Source organism: Antechinus flavipes, chromosome 6 (genome assembly GCF_016432865.1).
Source record: "Antechinus flavipes isolate AdamAnt ecotype Samford, QLD, Australia chromosome 6, AdamAnt_v2, whole genome shotgun sequence".
Taxonomy (NCBI): domain Eukaryota; kingdom Metazoa; phylum Chordata; class Mammalia; order Dasyuromorphia; family Dasyuridae; genus Antechinus; species Antechinus flavipes.
The window spans coordinates 152,250,780-152,269,420 of NC_067403.1; the positions used below are offsets into that span (position 1 = coordinate 152,250,780).

Sequence of the window (18,641 nt, forward strand, 5' to 3'; positions counted from 1 at the left end):
TAGTAACATCATCTGTGGTTCATTATTTCTTTCAAGTATTAAATATTTCCCAGTTATGTTTTAATCTTATTCCAACTGTACTTAGTGTATTGAGGGTCATAATATGGCCTAGCAGGCTGTATGTCTAATGTCATTTGCCAAAAATCACAATTTTGTTTCCTTCTTGTTTATTCCATTAACTTCTTTCCCCTTCCTCCTCTTATGCAACAGCTACCAGTTCTATGATTTTATATATATATATATATATATATATATATATATATATATATATATATATATAGTGGTGACAACAAAAATCTTTGCTAAGTTGCTAATCTTATTATAAAGGTCTCTAGCATTTTTCCATTACAGATCAATCTAGTGTTTCAGTTTTAAATAGATGCTAATAAATAACACGATTATAGTAAAGTACTATATATGTTTATGTATATATACATACATACTATCTACTAAAGTATATTCCTTTTGTATCTTGCAACCAAGAAAAGGAGCCAATATAAATTTTAAATAAGAAATAACAAAATAATTTGCTTGAAACTTTTAATGAAAGGTAATGCCTTATAGCAACTATTATGAAACCTACCAAATTATTGCTGAAAATCAATAAAAAATATTTAATAAAAAGGTAGAAATTAGATAGAAATGAGAATAGTTGAAGAAATAAGAAAGTCAAACAAATGAAGGAAAAATGAAAAGTTGTGACAATCTCTTCAAAACCATAAATTCAATTAAAAGGACAGTAACAGTTTCGGTCAAAAAGACTGAGGTAGAAAAAATTAACAGAATAACAATCTGTGAATCATAAATCTTACAACTAAATAAAAAAAAAACCTAAATACTATCCTTTAGGAAATTGTGGAAGAAAAAAAGTAGTGGAAAAAGAAAGCAGAGTACATAATTGATAAAATCTACAAGTTCTTAGCAGATAGAAATCCCAAATTTAGCTCTGTCAGTACCATTGTAGTTAGTATTTAAATGTCCCCTTGCCCCCACCTTACACCAGTACTATCTCAACCCCACCTAGGATTGTGTGTTCACAGTTTTTGTTGTCATATAGGTAATAAGGGATCAGTAATCACTGTGGCTTATTTCATTCTACTTGAGTAGTACTTTTCTTTTCTCTATTACAATTGCCAGATTCCTCAAAGTCACCTTTTGGGAACTATAGCAGTATCCCAAATGCTCTAAATTGTATTCACAATGAACTTTGCTTTATAGATTCATGAAGCTAAATAGCTGATTCTTCCCTTGACTTTCATTCAGAGCTTCCATTATACCTCTAATTGAAGAATGGATTGAAAAATGTGCTTTATAACTTATTTATAGTTTTTGAGATTTCAGCCTTCTGAAGTTCAAATCCCATTACTTCTTGTAAAATATGACTTCCTGATTCTAATGAAGGATGACTACCTCCAGAGAATATTTTTGGAGTTCTAATAACTTATAAAATGTTTTATGAGTTAACTGTAAACAAATCAGTAACACACAAGTTCTATTTCCCTAAAAATACATGAATTGAAATAGAGAAATGAAAAGAAGATGAACTTTGCACACTTGTAAGCTGGCTCAGGATATCAAGTATACCCATAACTGTAAACTGTGGCAAGTCTAGCTCATCATCCATTTAGAGTCACAAGTCTAGAACAAGGGAAACAGATTGCTTCCATTAACTCTGTGATCTTTCCACATCAAAATGTCTGTGCCCTTATTTGTGGAAAATGAGAACCAACTTCAAATAACCCCAAAGTTTAACCCAAATTTGTATGGAGTCTAAGGCAACTTATGGAAAAAAGAAAATTAGGGATGGCTACGTACTTGGAAAATTCTTGGTGCCCGATCCCTATTAAGGCAGAAAGACCTTAATATTCATTTTCTCTTTCTCCCTCCCTCTTCACCATCCTTCCTTTTTCATTAATGTACTTGTAGGATATTATCCAAGTAAGGATAAGAAATACATTCATGAACTGGGCTTAGCAACAAAAAAATCAAATTTTCTTCTTTAAAGAAATAATTTTACTCCATTCTATTTTCATCCAGAAAGCAATGAAAATAGTTATTTCCAAACTACTCTTAGTCTTATTTCTAGTTCCAATCAACATGAGCATCTACATACAGAGGTAGACTGAACAACACCCCATTGTTTTAAATGGAAGTAGTCCCAGCTGCCCAATTGTTATTTTCTTTATTCTAGCTCTTTGCTTTTTAGCATTTCTCTCTTCCTTGACATCATCTGTTCTACTGGGACTAGGTCAATATAGTTTTCAAATGACTTTTCAGTCTTCTACTTCCATGAAAAATTAAGAGAGCACATGACAAACATAGATCTTCTACCTAGAAAGGAATAGATGTCTGTCTGCTGGGTGTGGGGGGTAATTTGAAAGATGGAATAAGAATCAAACTGATTCAGTGGATCTTTGTCCAAAAGCCAGTGCTGAAATGGCATTTGATCAATAGTAATGACCGTCAACCAGAATCTCATAGGATCCAGATAAAACTATCATAGATTTCCAAGATTGGTCAAGTCTCTACAATTACATTAAAAATGAAGCCTTATAAAGGATTGTTTTCGAGGGAGAATCTACAAAGTAACAATGATGACTGATTGTTGGTTTATTTTCCCCTGAATTTTTAATGTGGGCACAATGGATCATACGTTAAAGAAAGCTTAATGCTTACTAGCCTATGGCATTTAAATGCAATATTCACTTTCATAATCCTCCATGCAGTCTAGTAGTTTCTCTTTGTCATTGGTATGCTACTCCTTTCTAGATATGTCTAGACTGTGGTACAGTCTGAAATTCTGAAATACCTTCTTGAATATTTTACATTTGTGGGAGCCTAACAAAAACTGGCTTGCAGTGACAGGCATAAGACTGCATTTAGACTGATGCAGTAGGGCAAGTGAGTGACGGCCATTAGTTGAGTTTATTTCTTTATCATGATTGTGATATAGTAGAAATAATACTAATAGTAATAGTAGTAATAGTAGTAGTGGTAAAGACAATAACATTTATATGGAACTTTAAGATGTGCAAACAATTGTACATTTGCTATCTTATTTGGGTCTCACAACAAGTCCTTAAGTAGGTATCAAGGTTGCTGAATTGGCAATCGGGATAACTAGGTTTAAATCTTGTCTAGGACACTTGTTACTTTTGTGACCTCAGCTAATCATTTTAGTTATCTAGGCTTCAATTTTCTCAAGCTCAAAATGAATTTGACTGTATTTGATTGTTTTGAAGGTCCTTTAAATCTCTAAATCTATGATCAGTAATTTGAGAATAATTAAAATGTGATTGTTTAAACTTAATCTTCAATGTATTTCTATGGTAAAGGGGTTAGATTAATGATTTTATAAAACTCAAGCTTTTGGGATATTAAGGGGTATTAATCAAAGTTCTTTATGTAATACTAGAATTAGTGAAATGAAGTCTTTTTACTCAACTATTTTAGTCTTTCTATATATATATATATATATATATATATATATATATATATATAGTCAAGCAAATTAATATCTCCTTGGCCATATAAAACAAATCTATATCTTATTCTTTATTTGGAATCCATCACCTTTCTGACAGGAGGTCCTGAATGTTTTCTTCAGTCCTCTGGAAGTGTGGTTTATCATTGCAATGATCAGAATTCTGAAACCCTCACTTTTCATTATAATCACTTAACCAGGGACTTTAGTTGAAGACTTTTAGGATCTTAGCACTAGAACCTTTAGATTTGAGTCTCATCTTTGTTACTTTCTAGTGTTATAACTATGGATGGGTCATTTCTCTAAGCCTGAGTTTCATAATTTGCAAAATGGAGATAATAAAAATATCATAGGGCTATAGGGATAAAGTACTTTGTGATCTATGAAAATACAGAAAAATTTGAGTTATTTTGATTATTTCTTTCACACAAACTTAAAATTATTGCTTTTAAGTCTGAGTCATTTATACCATTTTTTCCCCTTATAGTGGGTCTTTTATGATTGGTATCTGCCAGAGGACAGAAATTCCTCAATGTCTCTCTACCTACTTGGATCCCTGAGACCACTCAGGAGACCTGCAGGAGATTTCAGTTCTATCCTCTCTCTCAAAAATGAGAGAGGGATATTTAACACACAGGCTCATGGTATTTTAATAGGCTTTGAGAAATTTTTTTTATGCCAGCAGAAATAGCTTTCTAATGACCTTTTACCCTCACATTCTGGAACACATCCATTGCCACCAATCTATATCCCTTTTCCTCTAATCTGTTTAAGATTTACTGCCCCCCTGGAACATTCTAAAGCCTATGATGCTCTTCCACCAATAATTTCATCAATATCAAAAATCTCTGTTACTAATTATACATGTTTCCCCCCATTCATTTCATGTGTGCATGTAAATACACACACACATATACACACTTTTACACACACACACACATATATTTTGCAAGGCAATTGGAATTAAGTGACTTGTCCAGAGTCACACAACTAGCAAGTGTTGTGTCTAAGGCTGGATTTGAATTTGGATTTTCCTGACTTCAGAGCAAACGCTCTATTTACTGTGCCATCTAGCTCCCCTACTCATGTGTAATAATTAGGAAAGAACCTTTTTTCTTTTCTAGACAATAAATTGAATTAATTGTAGGAAAGATTATTGGACCAGAAATAAGAAGCAAAACCATTGTACTCCTCTGGGAGTCAGAATTTCATATGCTAAGTAGGGGTGATAATGCCTGTCTTACCAAACTTCTAGAAATGCTCTGAGGAAAAAGTGGGATTTGTCAATTCCTAAGCAAGGACCATGACCATGTATTGTACTTTCCCTGTAACCTTCCTCACCATGGTCAACATATGGTGAATACTTAACAAATAGGGTGGAATAATGTATTAAAATTTTGAACTCAATTTTAATCTGTAAAATAATGGTGATCCAAGTTTGGGGTGTTTGAACATAAGATGTTTTTGAGCATCTCAATATCTTCCCCCTAAATCACTTCCACTTAGGTTCTATATTCTCTCTCTCTCTTTTTTAAAATAACTTTTTATTGATAAAACCCATGCCAGGGTAATTTTTTACAGCATTATCCCTTGCATTCATTTCTGTTCTGATTTTTCCCCTCCCTCCCTCCACCCTGTCCCCGAGATGGCAAGCAGTCCTTTACATGTTGAATAGGTTACAGTATATCCTAAATACAATATATGTGTGCAGAACCGAACAGTTTTCTTGTTGCACAGGGAGAATTGAATTCAGAAGGTATAAATAACTTGGGAAGAAAAACAAAAATGCAAGCAGTTTATATTCATTTCCCAGTGTTCTTTCTTTGGGTGTAGCTGCTTCTGTCCATCCTTGATCAATTGAAACTGAATTAGCTCTCTTTATCGAAGAGATCCACTTCCATCAGAATACATCCTCAAACAGTATCATTGTTGAGGTACATAATGATCTCCTGGTTCTGCTCATTTCACTTAGCATCAGTTCATGTAAGTCTCGCCAGTCCTCTCTGTATTCATCCCACTGGTCATTCCTTACAGAACAATAATATTCCATAACATTCATATATCACAATTTATTCAACCATTCTCCAATTGATGGACATCCTTTCATTTTCCAGCTTCTAGCCACTACAAACAGGGCTGCCACAAACATTTTGGCACAGGTCCCTTTCCCTTCTTTAGTATCTCTTTGGGGTATAAGCCCAGTAGAAACACTGCTGGATCAAAGGGTATGCACGGTTTGGTAACTTTTTGAGCATAGTTCCAAATTGCTCTCCAGAATGGCTGGATGTGTTCACAATTCCACCAACAATGTATCAATGTCCCTGTTTTCCCACATCCCCTCCAACATTCTGCATTATCTTTCCCTGTCACTCTAGCCAATCTGACAGGTGTGTAGTGGTATCTCAGAGTTGTCTTAATTTGCATTTCTCTGATTAATAATGATTTGGAGCATATTTTCATATGTCTATAAATAGTTTCAATTTCTTCATCTGAGAATTGTCTGTTCATATCCTTTGACCATTTATCAATTGGAGAATCTTATAAATTAGAGTCAATTCTCTATATATTTTGGAAATGAGGCCTTTATCAGAACCTTTGATTGTAAAAATGTTTTCCCAGTTTATTGTTTCCCTTCTAATCTTGTCTGCATTTGTTTTGTTTGTACAAAAACTTTTCAATTTGATATAATCAAAATTTTCTATTTTGTGGTCAATAGTGATCTCTAGTTCTTCTTTGGTCATAAATTCTTCCCTCTTCCACAGGTCTGAGAGGTAAACTATCCTATGCTCTTCCAATTCATTTATAATCTCATTCTTTATGCCTAGGTCATGAACCCATTTTGACCTTATCTTGGTGTACGGTGTTAAGTGTGGGTCAATGATTAGTTTCTGCCATACTAATTTCCAGTTTTCCCAGCAATTTTTGTCAAGTAATGCATTCTTATCCCAGAACCTGGGGTCTTTGGGTTTGTCAAACACTATATTATTAAAGTTATTGGCTGTTTTGTCCTTTGAACCTAACCTATTCCATTGATCAACTAGTCTATTTCTTAGCCAATACCAGATGGTTTTAGTAATTGCTGCTTTATAATATAATTTTAGATCTGGTACAGCTAGGCCACCTTCATATGATTTTTTTTTCATTAATTCCCTTGAAATTCTTGACCTTTTGTTTTTCCATATGAATTTGTTGTTATTTTTTCTAGTTCATCAAAGTAGTTTTTTGGGAGTCTGATTGGTATAGTGCTAAATAAATAGATTAATTTAGGTAGGTTCTATATTCTCCTATGAAAATGTTATCTGTTATTGTTATTTGTCCTTCATTCTAAAAGGACCATGACATCAGGGAGGTGATGCCATGACATATAAGTGATTTAGATTTAACTGAGAGTGGGCTGCACAAAGTCACCAGTCTCACTTTTGTTTAGGCCTTAAGATTGATTCAGAGTGAATAGAAATAACAATTATTTCTGTTTTGACTAGAAATCCTGGTGTCTTCCCCATCTCGACTGCCTTTTTTTTGACTGAGTGAAAGAGTTCCTTTTTTGCCTCATTTCTTACCTATCTTAATCACCGAATGGGCATTGCCTCAGTCAAACTGAAATCTGTTAAAAATTTTAACTTAAAAAACAAACAACCCAAAATCTCCCACTGCAAGAGAAAGTAAAGTTGGTGATTTTGAACAACTCTTACTTAATCCAGCTCATGTACATGTCATGGCATCACCTCCCTAATATCATGGTCTTTTTTTGAGAATGAAGAATAAACAACAGTATGGAGTTGCTCCACTGAGGACTCAACTGAATTTTCTTCCTTCCCTTTTCCTTTGATCCTTTGTTTCTTTATTCATTGATCTTTTGTTCCTTCATTCCTTGAATCTTTCATTCATTCATTCATTCATTTGTTCATTCCTTCCTTCTTTCTTTTTTTTTCTTTCATCCCTTGTAATGGTTTCCATTCAAAATTAATTATGGCATTTCTTCTTCACTATTCTAGGAACCCGTTCTAGGGACTAAAATGTAATTTAAACTATTTCCAAATAGAGTTTTCTAGGAAGTATGAAGTGGTTATCTCATAAACCATAACTGAAAGATCAGTGGATTGAGAATTGAGGCCTATATTCTAGTCCTATAATGGAGAGTGATGAATTTGGAATTGTAGGATTCAAGTTTAAATCTTGGTCCAGAGAGGTAGGATAATGGATAGAACAATGGATATGGAGGCAAGGGTACTTGAATTCAAATTCTACTTAAAAATCTAACTAGATGAGAGATTCTGGGTATGAATCCAGAAGGTTGGACTCACTGATTTCTAAGGTTCCTTCTAGATCTATATCTATGATAATATAATTTGATGACCAGGATGATCTTGGACAAGTCAAGTAATTCTATCTCCTTATTTTCTTGTCTGTAAAATGAAGGACTGGATTATATGATATTTAAGGTTCCTGTCACCTCTTCATTTATTACAAGTCGCAATAAATGTATCTCTGTGATTCTCTTATTCTTTACTCTTCAGAACAAAAGATAATAAGAAAGATAAAACAAAACATACATAAGTGAATAAGCAAGGATAAAGACTGGTTTGTTCTTCAGCAATTTTTCAGTCATATCTGACTCTTTGTGATCCCTGTGTTTTGGCAAAGATACTGAATTTGTTGGCCATTTCCTCCCTCTTTCTCATTTTACAGATGAAGAAACTGAAGCAAACAAGGTTTAACGATTTGCCCATGGTCATATAGCTCAAAAATGTTGGAGGTCAAATTTGAACTCAGGAAGATGGGTCTTCCTTACCTCAGACCTGGCACTCTATCCACTGTGCCATCTTGCTATTCTTACTCTATAAAGACCGGAGATTAGCCAAAGTCAGAAGTATTTGGACTTCTTTAATACACATACTCCCCCTACCTCGATTCCCTTACTCCTTTCTCATTAAGAGAATATGCACACACACTTACAATATGAACTTTCTAACTTTCAAATGGGCATTTCCTGTATGCAAGAAATGATTCACATGGCTGACTTTCTTATACACACAATGCCTCCATCTGGCTATGAAACCATCATCCAGATTTTAGAGGAGGAATAAACCTACAGGTGTTTTACAATAAGACAAATATGAAGAGTAGTTCCCTGTTACCACTAGATTTAATTATTCCATCTGTCATCTTAACTCTTCAACCTTGTCCTCTAGGATGTGTGAGAGGCAACTACACCACAACAATGCAATTAATGACAAACATTTATTGAAAAACACTTTATATATAGTTCATGTAATTCTTACAACAATCTTGGGAGATAGGTGCTATCATTATCCTCATTTTACAGAAAAGGAAATTGAGGCAGATGATTTTTAATACTCAGAATTATCAGGAGTACCTCTGGTAAGATTAAAAATAAGGCCTTTTGGACTCCACGTCTATCACTTTCTCCCCTCAACTACTGAACTATTCAGTAATCTGAAAAGGCTCTCAATTTGACCATTGCACAAGTGAGCTCTATAATACTTACAATTTCAAGTTGAGTCCATAGTCATCACTGGGAGTATTCAATACAAAATCAGATATATTGGGAGGATATCTGCCAGGAAATGAGTGACATGTGTTGTTTTCCCCAATAGAACATAAGCTATGTTATGGAAGTTTTATTTTTGTATCTCTAGTTTATCTTTGTATCTCTTACACCTAACACCATGCCTGACACATAGGTAAATGAGGGTTTCAATGGCTTAATAAGAGGGCAGGCAGTAAAAGAGAATAGTAGCTATTTCTTCTTTTTTGTCTTGCCCAGAAATCTGCAGGTTACTAAGGGATTAAATTTCTTTTCATTTTTAAAGGATTGGTTCTATGTAGGGATTTATTATTAGACAAGAGCAGCTATTTTAAATCATGTCAAAGAACTATATACATGTGGTTGACCTCAAAAGATTACTTTGATGCACATTGATAAATGATTCAACATAAAATGAGGAGTCATTGTGACTCAGGAAGCCAACCTCTCACTTCTGAATGAATGGTCACTGAAAGCAGCCAGACTTTGCTCTGTTTGAAATATTTTCCTCTTCCCTTTTGGCATTTTTTTTCTTGTCCTCAAGTACAGGGGTCTCAAATTTGACTTTATACATCAAGATTTTTGCCCCAGTCTCTGAAAAGATGATATTTTTTTTCATCAAAGCAACTTTGTGCTCTTGGTCTTAGAAAAAGTTTGAGTTCTGGCATAATGAGTTAGAACTTTTTAGAGATTAGCTATTACTGATAGATAGTCTAAAGTTGAAAATAGTAGAGTCATACTGTCTCTGAGATGGGAAAGATCCTAATAGTTGGTTCAGTCCTTGTTTGATAGTTAAATGCTCTTCATAACTTCTATCTATACATGTATTCTAAAAATATTGGCAAAATTGTACAGGGACCAGTTGAAGTTTAGGTAGCTAAAGGTGCCTTGAAGACATAACTAGAATATAGATAAAGGCCTCCTGATTCAGAACTCTATTTCGCCAATGCTCTGCATGTGATGACTTTGATGCCTTTGCTCTTCACCTTTCCCTTTGAAGAAGTCATCTAGCAAAAACTCCTAAATGAATCTGATGTCAAAAGGGGTAAAGAATTAATCAGCCAAAATATATTGTGTCTTCTTCATGTTAGGCTCTGAGGAGGCAAAGATAAAAAAAATCAATTCCTTCCCTTAAATAACTAATATTCTACTAGGGAAAGATAACAAGTTCATAAAAATTTCTTAAAATTTCATTTACACACATATACTGTATTTATACATACACACATATTTCTCGATATATGCACATATACACATGCATAACAGTGTATCAACATATACACTACATATTGAGATAGAGAGATAGTAATAAGTAGGTAGATAGATACATCAGTAATAATAGATAGATAAGATAGGTAGATAGATAGATAGAGATTGGCAGAACAGGGTGAGAAACATTAACAACTTGAATAATCAAGAAAAGCCTTTTCAAAAAGTTGGCCTTTAAACTGAATCTTGGAGCTAATGATTACAGAAGACAGAAACAAAGAGAGATTTCCAGATATAGGGTATATTTGAGCAAAGAAATAGAGAGGAATGATAAATTGTTGTATAAAGTGAATGACAAATAGACCAGTTTGTCTAAGGCCTAGAACATATTAGTAAGAGTAGGATGTAATTAATCTTAAAAATATAGACTGGATACAGATTGTGAAGGCTTTAAATTCTTGGAACAGATGAGTTTGCATTATTACCTAAAGTAGTTGGGGGCTATTGAAGCTTCTTGAGCAGAGGAGTGATATGATCAGACTTGTTCTTTGTTCACTCACAGAATGCTATGGGTTCCAATCTCTTTGAACAATAGGAGATTTAGAGGTCCTATTCTTTCTGAAAGTTTTCTCTCCTCCTAGTCTTTGCAAAATATTTCATCATTAAGGGCATAGTGCCTATTCTGTTTATGACATCTTTATTGATACTAACATTAAGGCCTCAAGGTTTATGTAGAAATATATATATATATGTAACTAGTTATCCTTATGGTTCAAAACATCAACAATCCTCATTTCTTACTTACTGCTCTTCTGGCTGCTTTGCGTAGTCAACACAGTACTCTTAAATTGTTGATCGAAATCTTGAGGGTTTGCAGTGCTGAAAACACTTGAGCTCTCATTTTGGGTTGTTTCTTTTGCTGTGAAGGCAATAAGTATTCTTTTTTTTAATTAATGTTAATAGTAAAAAAAATCTTAGGTTGAAAGCTAGAAATCTGAGTCATTCATTCTGACAATTAATGTATTTGATTAGCACTTAGTGCATTTCATTACTGGAAATACTGATTCATCTGCTCATTTCTACCAATTTGACAACAAAGGAATTTGACCAATCAGGCATTTGGTAACTGGATTACTACCAAAGTTCTTGAGACTGATTCAAACTCTTCTCATTTGATAGATAAGGAAATAGAAAATTAGAAAGGTTATGACTTGCCCAAGATCATACAGGTAATAAATGGCAAAGCTATTGTTTGAACTCAAGACCTTTGGTTCCAAATCCATTTCCCTTTCCACTGTACCAGGTCTGAGAGGAGGTGAGGGAGAACCATTTGAGGAATTCAAATATCCCTAAATTTTGAACAAGTCATATTAAAGGAACTGAGGATGAGTGGGAGAGATTCTGAAGTTTCAAGATCTGGTACTTTGGAGAATGTTGTTCCTATTGACAAAACAAAACAAACAAACAAAAAGTCAGGGGGATATGTTGTTGGTTCTCAGGAATGGAAGAAATGATCTCAAATACCCAGCAGTTAATAGAATTGTATAATTTGGTCCCAGGCAAAAATATTCATTTGAAAATAATCTATATAGTTTGAAGTTATGTGTGTGGACCAAAGTGTCCAAAGAAGAGAAAAAAGAATAATTTGGCCTGAGCATCAAGATTAATACTAGATGTCTTTATTTGGAGGGAGGAAGAAGGAATTGTGCCCTGGAGAATTAGGAAAACAAAATCATTGCTGTCTAGGGGGTTATTTCCAATAAAGAATGGTGGGTTAGCAGAGTTAAATAATGCTGAGAAACTAAGAAGAATGAGACAAGGTCACAGATGTTCATACTTTAAAAAAAAAGTATTTTATGAATTTTTTTGTTTTTATTTTATAAGTAATGTTTGATTTTTAATTAAAAATAAATTTTAGTTCCATTTTAATTGATGGATAAAAATGTTTTACAATTGAGTTTTCAACAAATATATGCCTTAAAAATAAAAATAAAAATTCCATAGGTACATACATTAAATAGATTGTATACACCTATGGCCAAGGTTGATAGTGATTATGAATTCATAGAAAATGCTTTGTGCCCTTCAATCAATCAGCATGCATTTTTAAAGTTTCAACTATATTCCAAGCACTGTATTAAACTCTGATCATACCAATATAAAAAATACATATAAGGAGTTTCTGGACAGATAAGAAAATAGAAAATATAATTAAAAAAAAAGAAAACAAGTCAAGTAAGGCCTCTTGGGAAGATATTCACTTACCCATTCAAAACATATTTATGTTAAATACATAGAGAAGTAGTTAAGAAGCTAGAAACTAGGTGTCAAGGAAAATTGGGATAATAAATATAGTGCAGAGTATTCATGCAAGAAATTTGACAGGAAAGAAGGAAAAATAAGAAACTGTGTTTCTTAGGTCACGTTATATATTTATACAAAAGTCTCTGTAGTCTAAAGAAATAGAAATAAGTCACAAAGGGCAGGCAGTGAACATTTTATACATTTAACATGAGAACTGTTCAGTCTTTCGTGGCTTATTTACTCATACCTTAGACATAATTATGATAAACATATCAGCCCTGAATGGTTAGAAAAAAAGCAAGTTAGACTAAACATAGTGGCAAATGTCTGTTATCCTTGTGATTGCTTTCAGTTAAGCCAATCAAGTTCACACTAGGGAACTAAACTAAGGTAGGGTTATCCAGTCTGGTCCAGAAACAGAGCAAGTCAAAGCTCCTATGCTGATTAGAAGGGACTTGGCCTGTGGAGTCCCTGTACTTCCAACATGGTAATATAGAAGACTAAGTTTAAAAATGAAGAAAAATAAGAAGGATAGAAGGAAGCAAGCAAATAAACAAGCAAAGAAAGAAGAAAGGAAGGAAGGAAGGAAGGAAGGGAGCAAGGAAGGAAGGAAGGGACCAAGGAAGGAAGGAAGGAAGGAAGAAAAGAAGGAAGAAAAGAAGGAAGAAAATAGATGAAATACAAGAGAGAAGCACAGTGTCAACCTAATAATAAGGGAAGATACCAAAAAAAAAAAATTAAAAACAAACAAACAAAAAAATAACAACCAGACCCACCTCAGAAGGGATAACTATCTGGGCCCAATTTGTGTAGGGGAAAACAGAATTGTACACATGAATAGCTATTAACTTTATTGCACTTTAGTATAAATTGATGTAGTTATAAAAAAAATTAAATCCTATTTAAGAAGTGAGTGAAATGTTAGTATATTTTAGAGATATTTCTACTCAAGCTTATTAAAAGAAAGCCAATCTGATATTTAAAGGATTAAATTTCAGCTAACTAGAAAAGTAACTTCCACAGAATAGCTCATTCTCTGTTGATACTGGATAAATGAGGTGTGCCACTTACCTGTCTTTACCACAGCTGAGCTAGATGAAGACTTTATAGAAATCACAGTTGTTGATAATGATTCTTTGACTGTTCCTATTTTGATGAGATAAATGACATCATTATTATTAACCAGAGTTCTCATCATTTCTGTCAAGAGAATAATCAAGTGTAGGTAGAAAATGGGAATGGGTAGGAATCATTCTGTAGAGATGTTTTTAATCATTCAAACTAGAGACTTTCTCTATTTCCTAGCACCATTCCCTAGTGAGTAAGAACTCTGGTTGGCCTCAGAACCCCTGTTTTTTCAGCATTTGACTATTTCACTTATAGACTCATATTAATGGTATATTTCCTAACCATTACCTTTCTTTAATGTAATTAAAATATCACAAGAGACAGAAAATAATTCAGAGAGTATAAAGAAATACTTGTTTTCTGGGGGTAGGGAGATTCAATTCATAGGACCACATATGTAGAGACAGATTAGATGTTAGCAATTGGTTTAATCTAACTCTTTAATTTTACAGAAGAAACAGATTTTAGGTGACTTTCTGAAATAAAATAAGCAGTAGTCTGAATTCAAATTTAGTTGACCCCAGTTCAACAATCTTTCCATTATAGTAATCATCTCTCATCATTTACAATCATGCATATGAAGGGTCCAATAAATGCAAGTAAATCTACTATATACAAGTTTTTTATTTTTATTTTTTTTTAACAAGGTGGGTTTTCTAGGCTCTGGAAATGACATGCATACTTCTCAGGATGAAAAAAAAATAGAATCCTTTTGGCTCTTTGAGTTACTAAAGTAAAAGTAAGTTGAATGTAGCAATCTTGTCCCCACCCCAAAGGAATAGAAATTGAAACATATCTTGAACTGTTGGACATATGACACTCCCCCCCCCATGAATTAAAAAAAAATTATGTCCAGCTTTGTGTCTTTGGAAAGGGACTGGCAAACATTTTTAACCTTTTTACTCTGAATAAAACCTAACTGATTAAATGATGGGAGATAATCTGATGTGTAATGGATAAAATGCTGGACTTGTAAACATGAAGACCTAAGTTCAAAATTTACATTTTATGTTTGTTAACTATAGGATCATGGACAGCTTGCTTGCCTTTTCTGATCTTCTGTTTCCCTTGTACATTGATGATAACAATATCTGTAATATTCCAGGATTGTTGCAGATTTCAAATAATGCATTTTATACAAAGTACTTCATAAACTTTAAAAGGTATGTAAATAATTTTATTATATAATAATATAACTTTAATTATATAGATACATAATATAAGATATGATACAACAATATATAATATAATTTTAAATTTATTATTTACATTAATTTATTAATATTGCTTAAAATTTGAAAAAAACCAAACTGATTTTAGGTAACTATTTCAGATATACAGTGTGAAGATATGATATCTTGAGAACATGGGAAGTTATCATTACTGACATCCTGTCTCTTAATAGAGCTGTTCAAAGATGCTCTCAATGAATCTATGGAAGATGAAATGCATTCCAACAGTTTTGTTCGATAAAAAAATATTATTTTATTTGTTTGGATAGCTAGTGGCTCATTGTAGATGGAGTCAGTGAGATCTAAATTCAAATCCAGCCTCAGATACTTATTAGCTATGTAACCCTGGACAAGTCACTTAAACTGTGTGCCTCATAATAATAGTGCCTACTTCTCTGAATTACTCAGAAGATCAAATGAGATAATAACTATTTATCACTTAACATAGTATCTGGCACATAGTAAGTGCTTAACAAATGCATGCTTTCTTGTTTTCCTTCCTTATTGTCCCAAAAGAACAATACTAGGAAAATAACTTGCCCCTCCACTATTTCTATTCAAACTCCATTAAACAGCAGGATGACAAGAAACAGATGATTACATTGATGATAATGATAACACAACTTACACTTGCATGCCATTCACATCTTTTTTTCTCATTTAAATCTTTAAAAAGTCTTTAAGATGTGGGTGAACAAGTTGTGGAATATGATTGTGTTAGAATACTACTCTTTTATAAGAAATGATGAGCTCAATAATCTTAGAAAAAGCATGAAAGGATTTACATGAAATAATGAAGTATGAAATGAGCAGAACAAGGAGAACATTGTATACAGTAACAGCAATATTATTTAAGAACAACTTTGAATGACTAAATCATTTTAAGTATTATTAATACACAAATTAACTGAAAGAATGTAGAAAAGAAGATACTATCAGCATCCAAAGAACTGATAAATAGAAGTATGTTTGGAATAATTCATGCATACATTTGTGTCTAGTAGTAGCCATCTTTAGGGCAGGATAGGGGGACGGAAAAATTTTCATATTAACTTTATTGTATATTTAAAAGAAATAGCAAATTGTACACTACTGTGTACAATGACTTACAGTGTCATATATAATTATTATTTTTATTGTATTGTTATGAAAATTTGTTCCATAAATTAAAAAAAATGAAAGCTGTTAACACAGATATTTTGCAGATAAGGAAATTAAGTCATACATGAATTAAATTAATTCTTGAAAATTCCAGTTAGTAAATGGCAGGACATGAGGTTTTTTTTTTTTTGACTACTTGTCCAGTCTTGTATCCATTCAGGTTGTAAAAAAACATGTGATACTTAGTCTTCATATTCAATTTCTTTCTTTCTCTTTAGCACTTTGCCATCACCTATGTCATTCTCCTCCTTGTATAGCAGGATGAAGTCTTGCTTTTCTCTAAGTATAGGAGTCCCTAAATCAGCTCAAACCCTATGGAAAAGTTAATGAGATAATAAGAATGGAAAAAACTCTTGGTTAAACCATCTGCTCTGGTTTTTGACTGCATCAGAGCAAGTCAATAGGCCACATGGGTTGAACATTTCACACTTCTTTCATGAAGGAGCCTCTGCCATTGGCAAGAAAAATGCAAAATTAGCAAATAAGTTTCAGGTTTCAGATAAAGATCAGAAGTTTTGGCAGTTACAAGAGATAGTATACCTTTGGATTGTAAACAAAGATAATCTTATTGGAAAATCTTTGAAGAAAGGTCAGTGGTAAACCACAGGGTTTCATTCTTATAATCGCTTTCTTTACTCCAAGAAAATACATATTAACCAGAAGAACATTTTTGTGTTTTCAAAATATCATTCCTGAAAATTTCCTATCTTGAGAACATGGGAAGTTATCATTACTGACATCCTGTCTCTTAATAGAGCTGTTCAAAGATGCTCTCAATGAATCTATGGAAGATGAAATGCATTCCAACAGTTTTGTTCGATAAAAAAATATTATTTTATTTGTTTGGATAGCTAGTGGCTCATTGTAGATGGAGTCAGTGAGATCTAAATTCAAATCCAGCCTCAGATACTTATTAGCTATGTAACCCTGGACAAGTCACTTAAACTGTGTGCCTCATAATAATAGTGCCTACTTCTCTGAATTACTCAGAAGATCAAATGAGATAATAACTATTTATCACTTAACATAGTATCTGGCACATAGTAGGTGCTTAACAAATGCATGCTTTCTTGTTTTCCTTCCTTATTGTCCCAAAAGAACAATACTAGGAAAATAACTTGCCCCTCCACTATTTCTATTCAAACTCCATTAAACAGCAGGATGACAAGAAACAGATGATTACATTGATGATAATGATAACACAACTTACACTTGCATGCCATTCACATCTTTTTTTCTCATTTAAATCTTTAAAAAGTCTTTAAGATGTGGGTGAACAAGTTGTGGAATATGATTGTGTTAGAATACTACTGTTTTATAAGAAATGATGAGCTCAATAATCTTAGAAAAAGCATGAAAGGATTTACATGAAATAATGAAGTATGAAATGAGCAGAACAAGGGGAACATTGTATACAGTAACAGCAATATTATTTAAGAACAACTTTGAATGACTAAATCATTTTAAGTATTATTAATACACAAATTAACTGAAAGAATGTAGAAAAGAAGATACTATCAGCATCCAAAGAACTGATAAATAGAAGTATGTTTGGAATAATTCATGCATACATTTGTGTCTAGTAGTAGCCATCTTTAGGGCAGGATAGGGGGACGGAAAAATTTTCATATTAACTTTATTGTATATTTAAAAGAAATAGAAAATTGTACACTACTGTGTACAATGACTTACAGTGTCATATATAATTATTATTTTTATTGTATTGTTATGAAAATTTGTTCCATAAATTAAAAAAAATGAAAGCTGTTAACACAGATATTTTGCAGATAAGGAAATTAAGTCATACATGAATTAAATTAATTCTTGAAAATTCCAGTTAGTAAATGGCAGGACATGAGGTTTTTTTTTTTTGACTACTTGTCCAGTCTTGTATCCATTCAGGTTGTAAAAAAACATGTGATACTTAGTCTTCATATTCAATTTCTTTCTTTCTCTTTAGCACTTTGCCATCACCTATGTCATTCTCCTCCTTGTATAGCAGGATGAAGTCTTGCTTTTCTCTAAGTATAGGAGTCCCTAAATCAGCTCAAACCCTATGGAAAAGTTAATGAGATAATAAGAATGGAAAAAACCAAACTGATTTTAGGTAACTATTTCAGATATACAGTGTGAAGATATGATATCTTGAGAACATGGGAAGTTATCATTACTGACATCCTGTCTCTTAATAGAGCTGTTCAAAGATGCTCTCAATGAATCTATGGAAGATGAAATGCATTCCAACAGTTTTGTTCGATAAAAAAAAATATTATTTTATTTGTTTGGATAGCTAGTGGCTCATTGTAGATGGAGTCAGTGAGATCTAAATTCAAATCCAGCCTCAGATACTTATTAGCTATGTAACCCTGGACAAGTCACTTAAACTGTGTGCCTCATAATAATAGTGCCTACTTCTCTGAATTACTCAGAAGATCAAATGAGATAATAACTATTTATCACTTAACATAGTATCTGGCACATAGTAGGTGCTTAACAAATGCATGCTTTCTTGTTTTCCTTCCTTATTGTCCCAAAAGAACAATACTAGGAAAATAACTTGCCCCTCCACTATTTC

General features: G+C 33.0%; 1 protein-coding gene across 5 annotated transcripts in view; it reads right to left on the reverse strand.

Annotated features, from left to right (window-relative positions):
* The window catches only part of EMCN (endomucin), a 166,017-nt gene that overhangs the window by 65,935 nt on the left and 81,441 nt on the right, over nucleotides 1-18,641 (reverse strand). For 4 of the 5 annotated variants that reach the window (XM_051966410.1, XM_051966412.1, XM_051966409.1 and 1 more), the window contains 2 exons: nucleotides 13,617-13,691; nucleotides 11,047-11,160 (listed from right to left, as the gene is read on the reverse strand). The exons of the other annotated variant lie outside the window; for it this stretch is intronic. In XM_051966410.1, the coding sequence (XP_051822370.1) occupies nucleotides 11,047-11,160; nucleotides 13,617-13,691 (189 nt within the window). The remainder of the gene's footprint in view (nucleotides 1-11,046; nucleotides 11,161-13,616; nucleotides 13,692-18,641) is intronic. 5 annotated transcript variants of the gene reach the window in all.